The sequence below is a fragment of the Daktulosphaira vitifoliae genome, unplaced genomic scaffold (genome assembly GCF_025091365.1).
Source record: "Daktulosphaira vitifoliae isolate Bord-2020 unplaced genomic scaffold, ASM2509136v1 Scaffold_5, whole genome shotgun sequence".
NCBI classification, from domain to species: domain Eukaryota; kingdom Metazoa; phylum Arthropoda; class Insecta; order Hemiptera; family Phylloxeridae; genus Daktulosphaira; species Daktulosphaira vitifoliae.
Genome location: NW_026099576.1, coordinates 12,541,767 through 12,552,635, shown reverse-complemented (window position 1 = coordinate 12,552,635; position 10,869 = coordinate 12,541,767). Strand labels below are relative to the sequence as shown.

Here is a 10,869-nt window from a genome sequence, read left to right as displayed (position 1 = left end):
GATGCAAATCTTTAGATAGTGTTTAATTTTAAAAAATTGGTGGATTATTCCAAAAGCTTCATAATCTGCTAGTTCCTTATTAATATCCTGATTAAGATAAAGTATGTCGAATGAAAAAGTGATTATTAAAAAATATTATTTCTCATAAAAAAATTGTGTTGATCCATACACTTTTCAATAAGTTATAGCATTATAAAGTTAAAAATATAAAAAATAAAATTGAGAAATTTCACAGGAAAATAGTATTCGTTAGCCATTTTCACCACAAAGACAAGTCCAGAGTTCAAATTTTTTTTTTTAATTTAAAGTATATTACATAAGCTTTAATTTAAGATATATATAAAAGTGTCAGACCTTCCGGAACATTTTCAAAAGTTAATTTTTTGTGAAAAAGTGTCATTTTAAATCCCCCCCTGTGGGCAGATAAAGAGTCAAATTTACAAAAAAAATATACCAAATGATAGGTAAAGACATCAAGCATCTATAAAAAAAAAAATTATATTGATATGTTCACTTTTGAAAAAGTTACGACAGTTTTTATTAAAAAAAGTTAATAAAATTTCAAAAATTAGCGATTTTTAAATTTGTAATTTTTTTGGAGGTTTCCCCCATTTACGGGGAACGAGGGAAATTTTTCAATTTTTAAGGGTAATGTCTTCTACTAGATACGATTTGTGATCTTTTGACGTATCGTTGAAAGAAATCGGTTCGGTGAGAGCTGAGAAAAAGTGGTAACAGACACAAAAAAAAAAAATAATAAAATAAACACATCTTAGTAAAACCAATACCTTCTCAGCTTCGCATCAAAGCTAAAAATTGAATTGACTCCCTATTAAGGCATAAGGAATGACTTAAATAAATTACTTAATAATTAAGAAATCAAAAAAATTATTGACACCTAAAATTTTAACAAAAATTTATTAAATTTAATTATTATTTTTAGAGAAATTGAGTGGCTAATACTAAAACAAATTTATTAAATGTTATATTTATTAAAATGTTTGTAACAATAAATATGTACTATTCTAATGACCATAGCAGCCGAATTTTTAATTTAATTAAAAATATATACTTACTTAATTATGACATAAAAATGTATAATTTAAAAAGTGATATTATATCGAAAATTATAATATTGAAGTAGACCTTAATTTAATATTCTAATAATGAATATTTTCTAGACAATATTCTATTTTAGCTTCGATGCGTAGCTGAAAAAGTATTAATTTTACCATGATATGTTTTGATATTTTATATATTTTTTATCGATAGGAAATATTTTTGGAAGTTGACCACCAAACGAGATTTTGAAGATAGATATTTACACTAATTAACGATGTATGGATAGGTCTACCAAACAATATTGACGCAGTATTCACTTATAATAACCAAAAAACTTATTTTTTCAAAGGCTCTAAATATTGGAGATTTACTGAAACTTCTTTAGATAAAGACTTTCCAAGAGAAATTGCTTTTGGTTTTGCTGGTATACCTAATAATATTGACAGTGCAATGAATTTGAACGATAAGATTTATTTTTTTAAAGGTACTGAGACTCTCAATTTTTAATATTTCAAAATTATATTTTATAATTTGTGCCAGGTGAAAAATATTGGGTATACGACCCAACTAAAAAACCTCCCGTATCGAGTGAATATCCTAGATCTCTGAGGGACTGGAATGGTGTGCCATCAAATATAGATGCTGTTTTTAGTTTTAACAATAGTAATATTACATTCGTAAAAGATGATTCATATTACACATTTAAAACTTCAACATTTTTGGTAAATAATCAACTATATAAACATTGATATTAAAGTTATTATGGTAATGTTAGTTATTTTGAATTTTTAGCTTCGATGCGATGCTGAAAAGGTGTTAATTTTACTATGATGTGTTTTTTCTTTTTTTATGTCTGTTGCCACTTTTTTTCAGCTCTCACTGAACCGATTTCTTTCAACGATACGTCAAAAGATCACAAATCGTATCTAGTTGAAGATATTACTCTTAAAAATTAAACAATTTCCCCTCGTTCCCCGCAAATGGAGGAAATCTCCAAAAAAATTACAAATTTAAAAATCGCTAATTTTCGAAATTTTTTCAATTTTTTTTACTAAAACTGCCATAACTTAATTAAAAATTAACATATCAATATAATTTTTTTTTTTATAGATGCTTGATGTCTTTACCTATTATTTGGTAAAATTTTTAAAATTGGTAAATTTTGTCATTTTTTTCACGACAATACTTCTCCCACTTGTAAATAAAAATGTGAATAACTTCCTAAGTACTGGTCCAAAAGTTGTTTTTGGCCAATTATTTTCTTAATTAAAACATTTTATATTTTATATACTAGTTAAATATTTATATTACCATAAAAAAAAATAAAGTTATACCCTTATAATATAAAGGGATGAACTTTAATAATACTTAAATTTAAAAATATATTTAACTAAATAAATAAAAAAAATCGATATATATACATATCTGAAATTATTTTTATTGTGTAAGCAAATGCATATTGGTTTGTTTGTATTTTTTAATTTTTTATTTAACAGGTCGAAAACTCTAATATTTCATCTACTAGAAGCATAAATAAGGACTGGTTTTATTGTTGAGAGTAAACTTACAAAATGTTTAAATATTGTTAGTCAAGAATTGTATTATTTAGAGCTAATCTTCATTCAAATACTCGTGTCTTACTACTAACTATACTACCAGCACATATATTCAATGTTTAAATATTATATATAAGATTGTATATACCGACAAAAAATATTTATTATTAACAGTTGTGTACTTTGATTCAATAAAAAAAATGATTTTTCTAGTATACTATAAGTTGTCAGTTTAATTTTGAAAGAACCTAATCGAAATAACTTTTATTAATCTCGAAATATACAATTGAATAGTTTATTTTTAGGGTTTATGATTGAAAGTGAAATATAAACCAGTTATTATTTTTTTACTAATAAATGAAGAAGGATGTAAATAAAATTTTAATTGCACGATAACTACATTTATGATATTTATTTTTAAGATACTAGTATTTAAAGATTTAGAAAAAGAGAGTGGCGGTGTAATGTTTAGCGATATACTATTTTTAATATGACACATAAATATGAATTCTTCAACATTACGCACCCTTCTCATCTAAAATAAAAATTAACAATTAAANGAAAAAGAGAGTGGCGGTGTAATGTTTAGCGATATACTATTTTTAATATGACACATAAATATGAATTCTTCAACATTGCGCACCCTTCTCATCTAAAATAAAAATTNCCTTCAAAATTGAAAAAATTTCCCTCGTTACCCGTAAATGGAAGAAACCTCCAAAAAAATTACAAATTTAAAAATCGCTAATTTTCGAAATTTTTTCAACTTTTTTACTAAAAACTGTCGTAACTTTTTCAAAAGTGAACATATCAATATAATTTTTTTTATTATAGATGATTGATGTCTTTACCTATCATCNTAATTTTTTTTTTATAGATGATTGATGTCTTTACCTATCATTTGCTATATTTTTTTTATAAATTTAACCCTGTACCTGCCCACAGGGGCGATTTAAAATGACAACTTTTCATAAAAAATTAACTTTTTCAACTTAACTTTTGAAAATGTTCCGGAAGGACTGACACTTTTATATATATCTTAAATTAAAGCTTATGTAATATACTTTAATTTAAAAAAAAAAATTTGACCTCTGGACTTGTCTTCGTGGTGAAAATGGCTTACGAATACTATTTTTGTGTGAAATTTCTCGATTTTATATTTTACATTTTTAACTTTATAATGNCGATTTTATATTTTACATTTTTAACTTTATAATGCTATAACTTATTGAAAAGTGTATGGATCAACACAATTTTTTTATGAGAAATAATATTTTTTAATAATCACTTTTTCATTCGTCATACTTTATCTTAATCAAGATATTAATAAGGAACTAGCAGATCATGTAGCTTCTGGAATAATACACCAATTTTTTAAAATTAAACACTATCTAAAGATTTGCATCGAAGCGTTTTTTTGATAGTGATTTTAATCACTGTCAGATATCATTGTACCTGATCCAACTATGTCACATCACTACTGTGCCGCGACTCACCTTTGCTGGGTTATTTTTTTTCCTTAAAATATTATAAATATTTTCCAATACATCTCATTGTTAATATTTATAATATTTATTGGTTTTTCAAAGTTATATGCTGGTAAATTTTGACATTTCAAAAAAATATAAACACTTTTTAAAACTCTTTAGAAATATTAACAAATAGTTAATTTTTTTTCGCCATAATATGGTTATATTTTATTAAGGCTGAATTCAATGTCATGGTTAAAATTTGTCATATTGTAATAAATATTAGACTTATAAACACTGAAATTAAGACATATTCTTTAGAACATACTGAATTAATGATAATTAATTTTTTTTTTGTGTTATATTATGAAAAATGTTTCAAGTTTACTTGAAACTTACAAGTTTTGCTATGTATACTGTTTTATTTCTTATAGATTACATCCATACCAGTTTTTGGCAATTTTTTGTGGAACTGGTGGAATAGAGTTATACACCTAAAACAAAATGAAGTAATATATTTCATTTTTGAAATAATTTTATAATTTACTATAAATATTGTGTACTAGTAATCAACTAAAAATTATTATTATTATTAATGTTTGTGGAAAAGAATCTGAATACCTTTTGAGCTGTGCATTGATTACTAAAATATAACAAAATATTAAAACATTACATCTAAAACGCTTAAAGGATTCCATCAAAATTTATTAACTTAATATTTATTGAATTTTAAAATACTTACACCAAATGAAAAATCACTGTATTTATAAAAATCATTGTCTTTAAAAACATAAACGTAACCATCAGAATAATACAATATATCATCTATGCTATCTGTAAGACCTAACAAATCATATATCCGTTTTGGATACGTATTGGCTACAGGAGGAGTTTCTGCGTCATTATATACCCAATAGTGTGTTCCTAAACAAAATTATCTAATTTATAATATTATATATAATCAATATTTTTAAAAGTACCTTTAAAAAAGTAAATAACATTTTTATCTTCATTAAATGGTAATACTGCATCAATTTTATTTGGTATACCCGTAAATCCCTTTGAAATATCTTTCGGATATCCATCTAGCATTTTTGTGTCAAAATATTTCCAATACTTTGTATTTTGAAAAAAATATGTATAACCATTATTTTTATGAGTGAATGCAGAATCTATTTGAGCTGGTAGCCCTTTCCATGTTTGATTAATGTATTTTGGGTAACCAAAACTAAGTTCATTTTTTTTAAGCTTCCAGTAATAATTACCTAATTAAGAATAATACTTAATTATTTAGTAAAAATAAAATACTCATTAAGTTACTTGGTTACCCTTAAATAAAAATGTTTCACCCGCATTCGAATTAAAAATAGTATCAATTTTTGGATTCGAGCATAGATATATATCATTATTTCCAAATTTTTCTTCAGTATTATCATAATCTTCATCTAATGGAACTCTTGGTCCATACATCGCCTACGTATTAATTTTATTAATTATATTTAAGGTTATTTTTACAATATCAAGCTAAAATTTACTTAGCTGTTAGTTAAGCTAGCGGACATATTAGTGTATTGTAATCAATAGGGGATAGTTTAGTATAATGTGTTTTTACAATGTCACCGTTAGTGATAACTGTGATCTAAATTATTCAAAATATAACGATCATTTTAATCGGCACATAAGCGATCAGCTGTTATAATTGAATGAATTTGAATATTATCATTTCCTAGGTTTTAAATTATTTTCCATCGTTATCATGTATAATTCCCAGATTGTTAACTGAGATATAATATGTTTTTTACCTTATATTTAAAATGAATAAACATAAAAGAGAGTAAAAATTAAAAAGAAAAAAAAGGTAAAAGTAAAAGGTAGCTTAATTTCTTGAATAAAGAAGACCTTTTAGTGAAAATTTATCATAGAACATAGCATATAAATTATGTGTAATTTATTATAGTGTTTAATAATAATAAATCAAAATTTTTGTAAAAATAATTCTAAAAACGGCTATTTTGAATAAATTAAAAATTAAAAGAACTAAATTTTTCATTTTTTTTGTTACTAAAAATAAAAAATGTATATAATTTCATACAACGTTTAAATTATTTTTACTCATCGATTAAATCCACATATGAACAGGAACTAGAGGAAAAATTGACTTTTTTGTATTTAATAGTGAAATGAGCAAGGGGAACCAAATTTTGAAATTTATCACGTTCTGAACAATTCGAATGATAGCTGGCTACATAAAATGGCAGCTTTTAATAGTATTGTTAACAAATTAGTTAATGTTCCGATTAATAAAATAGATTTTGATAAAGAACTGGGAGCTATAAGATAAATAGCTAGATTTTATGAATATTACGAAAACGTAATTCAAAATTAGTCCAGACACAAAATTTAGGATTTCGATAATATGATAAAACGATAATGATCAATATTAAATCTGATTCTCTATTGATTTCAGGCACTCAATCACATAATGGAGACCTTAATCCCTTGTTAAATAAAGTGCCCGCTATCTATGAGTTAGTGGTAACATTTATGCTGACGTGACATTGTAAAAATAAAATTTGATGAACAAAACGCTAAAAATGCCCGCTAAACTAACAGAAAGTATAGCGTTATAGTATAATCCCTATAATGTAGAAGTAATTTTAAAAGCATATCATAAATTAACAATATACTTGAGCTCCCTGAATATCATCTTTTTGCAGTTTGAACCCTTGACTGTATGGTTTATAAAAAGGTCTCATAACTGCATTATTTTCTAAAGAATGATCTAGACCCAAAATATGACCAATTGCATGAAGTGCTACTTGATGTAAATTTATTCCTAAAATATCCATAAAATTTTTAAAACACTACATATTTTTAATTAAAATTTGTTTTTATACATTAGATTGCTTAATATTTAACACTTTATATAAAATATAAAACTTATACAACACTACCCCATACGCATCTATAAATTATCAATTATATTACATTTATATTATAGTATAAAAATAAGCAAAAAAAAATCGTTGCGTATATTTTTTATTATTATCATATTTATTATATATATAATATAACCCACTCTACAGAATAAAAGAAACTTAAATTCAATAAATAAATTAAATAAATACATTTTTTTTGATATCTATAGTTACTTATTATTCTTGAATTATGTAATACTTTTTAAATTTATCCTTTATACTTTGTATCAATTATGACTTTATTAATAGATATGCTTTAAGAGTGGTTGAAGGTAGTGATGGGTAAAAAAACAGTGATAGTGATTTATAACAGTTACGGCCTGAGTAGCAATAACAGTCCGTTATTTGGAAGAAATAGTAACAGTTATTGTGCTATAATTAAGGTTCTAGATAATTTAACGTTAAGTGTAATACTTATTGAGTTAAACTCAAATTTAAATTTTATGTAGGGTAAGTCAGAGTAAGATGACAAATTCAGCATTTATCAAAATCAATCAGGTATAGTAGCACATCCTAGCTAACATAAAATCGTCTTACAATATACTTTGTTACTCAATCGTATGGTGACAATTTTAAATATTAAACCTAGCATACAAATTTTGTATGTTTTACTCTTTATTATTAAAATTCGCTCCTATAAATGTATGGGAGCTTATTGTCTCTCAGAGCATTCCTCAAAAACGGCCCTGTATACAGGATGAATTTGACGGCGGGTTTTAAGAAAACTTGGCACTTGGCACACATTTTTGGAATCCTCTGACGTCAATGGGAAAAAAAATTCAACGTTTTAATGATCTTCGCAAATCATAATAGGGCTAAGCCAAATTCTTCCTAAATCAAATTAGACATTACTTTAACGGTTCTATAAAAATTGTTTTAAAGGGGTTTAATTTAATAATGTTAGGATGGGGTTATGTTTTTACTCATACTTTCTCTTCATATATTAATTACAACTCTGTGCAGCACTTTAAATTTGTAGAGGGCTANAATTACAACTCTGTGCAGCACTTTAAATTTGTAGAGGGCTATTTAAAATTGTTTATGCACCCCAATCATTTGAAAATTAAAACTTCAAAAATATTAATAATTTTTTACATCTTTTACCCCATCTACATATATGAGTTTCGAATATAATACACAATATAAAGGTATTGTATTTAGACATAATTTTATCGATGGGTTATCAAAGCACACATTTAAACTATTAAAATTAACAACAAATAATAATATATTATTGCTAACCGCCAAGGTGTATAATAATAAAGTGTCACTAAACCCCCATAAAATTGAAAACTTAAGACAAGTTAAAGATAGTATAATCGAGGAGCATAGGTTATTTTATGAAGAAATATATAAATGACCAACTGCTGATGAACAAAATATGGAAGCTAAAAATGTAGAACTTGATGGGTAATATGATTACGTACCAAAAAATAACCTTAAAAATAAATTTGTAAATAGGTGTAAGTGGAAAAAAAGTCGAAGAGTAATTGAGTTTTTTTTGGTTCTTGAAAAATTTGAATTTAATGACTTATGTCGTTTTTTAAATGACCGATTCATATATATAAATAATTGAATGAACTTTAGCAATATTATAGCAGCAGTATAAAATTGTGAAAGATATTTCCAAGAAATAATACAAATAAACGATAATGTATATATATACATTTATTTATACCGATTATCAAACACTAGCGGATATAGAAATCGTAAAATAAGCACCATTTCACATTTATCAAAAAAAAAAAAAAAANCAAGAAATAATACAAATAAACGATAATGTATATATATACATTTATTTATACCGATTATCAAACACTAGCGGATATAGAAATCGTAAAATAAGCACCATTTCACATTTATCAAAAAAAAAAAAAAATCAAATATCGCTTTATCATATATCATTTTTCTACCATTTCGTTAAAATTTTGTTCAATTTCCAAATGATCATTAATTATAATAAACCTTAAATGTTTAAATTTTAATTGTTTATAAATATTTTATGTTAGTCATTTATAGACTAAATATTTATTTTTATTTTATTAACAGTGTTTTAAAATATAAAACAGTTATACCACTGTTTTTAAAAGTTCTATACAAAGATAACATTTTTTTGAGAAAATATCAGTAACTGTTATTTTGAAAGTAACAATATCAGTTTGCAACAGTTATTAAGATTAATAACAAGTTGCCATAGCTATTATGAGGCACATTGTTGTGAGTTAAGATTTATGAATACATCAACTGGAAATACCGAAAACATATCTGTGGATTGTAAATTTAATAATAAATGCTGTGTATCTGTGAATAGCGACGCCACACAGTGGGACCAAACGCTGATTTAGCCGGCCAAANATAAAAATAGTTAGCCATCTGTATACGAATAAAGTTATGTTAAAAATTCAAACGCCCTTTACGATTAAAATATAATCTTAAACATTTTATTAAAATCAAAATATATGTTCACATTTGAAAACACAAAGTTGATTCTAAATTTGTAACAAAGTAAGTTCCCCTTTTCATTCTTTTTTTATTAAAAAATATTTGGAAACTTACTATTATTATTTGATATTTTAACTTTCCTGGTAACAATTATTTATTTAATATCATTGAAAATTCTATTCATATCAAATTATTATATTAAAATTATAAGATATTGATTGACCAGTTTGGGCTTATTGAGTTTAAATTTGGAGTTGTGCTAAACTTTCTCAAAGATTATCTATTTAGGTATTCCAACATTCAGGTATTCCTATTGCACTTTGAATTATAACGTCCACCCTTTAGTACGTATCAGACAACACTCTGTACAATGACTTAAAACTGGACTTAGTTAAGGATTAATCCATATGAAATCATCCAGAGTAGTCACACTTTTAAATTTACATAACGAATAGTTTTAACTCACAAGTCGAATGTAATGTTTGTAAAATATGTGAAGGTAATTGGTCAAATATTATAAGAGTCAACGTAAAAGTACAATTTTTATTTATAACACCTAGAAAAATAAATTTTAGAAAAACTAAAATTTAAAGAATTACAAATTTTGACATGTTTCTCATAAAAATGAATTCGTTCATGTTCCTCTTTCTTTGACTTTTAAAGAAAACAGTTCCTATATTCGCTTCTACCAAACAAAATCTCGTTTTAGAAATTTGTTCTTTTGGAAACAAATTTCTTCTCAGCGCTGATTTTTTGCTAAAAGAGAATATGTATTATATAATCGTGTCAAGTGGAAATTTAGGATAAGTGTGGCCGACCCCAAGTAGTTNAGTGGAAATTTAGGATAAGTGTGGCCGACCCCAAGTAGTTGGGATTAAGGCGAGGAAGAAGAAAAAGAAGAGAATATGTATTATATAATTCATTAATTTAGACTATTTCATTTATTATTTTGATGATCTTTTAGTACTCGCTGAGCAATCAAACACTATTCGTTAGAATATAATAAAGCTAAACTATTATTTAAATAAATACGAATATTATTTGCCTCTATTAGTTCCAATAGTCCAATTTTCAGAATCATCAAAGTGAACTGTCCCGCGGCCTGGAGATAGATTATGAGAAAGAACACCCTGTGGTCCATCAAAAGGCATAAAATCGCCATGTTCGCCACTTATAAATGATATTTCTATACGTACCTATTAAATCAGGTCACAAAAAATAACAGTATTATGCTTAAAAATTAGGAAATTTTCCATATAATATATACATTAATTTATGAAAGCAATAACAAGTTTATATTTTAAATAATTATTTAATAATTATAAAATATTATTTTAGCTTCGATGCGAAGCTGAGAAGGTA

General features: G+C 25.1%; 2 protein-coding genes across 4 annotated transcripts in view; both read right to left on the bottom strand.

Moving 5' to 3' along the window:
• LOC126908127 (macrophage metalloelastase-like) overlaps positions 1 to 10,869 on the bottom strand; it is a 49,587-nt gene that overhangs the window by 16,326 nt on the left and 22,392 nt on the right. The gene's annotated exons all lie outside the window — the stretch shown is intronic.
• On the bottom strand, positions 4,284 to 10,703 carry LOC126908128 (matrix metalloproteinase-24-like; the record flags this gene model as incomplete). Its single annotated transcript, XM_050690021.1, is given in 6 exon segments — positions 4,284 to 4,581; positions 4,830 to 5,011; positions 5,068 to 5,352; positions 5,416 to 5,560; positions 6,775 to 6,923; positions 10,553 to 10,703. Coding segments are annotated over 6 exon segments (978 nt in total), but the record flags the coding sequence as incomplete, so codon positions are not given.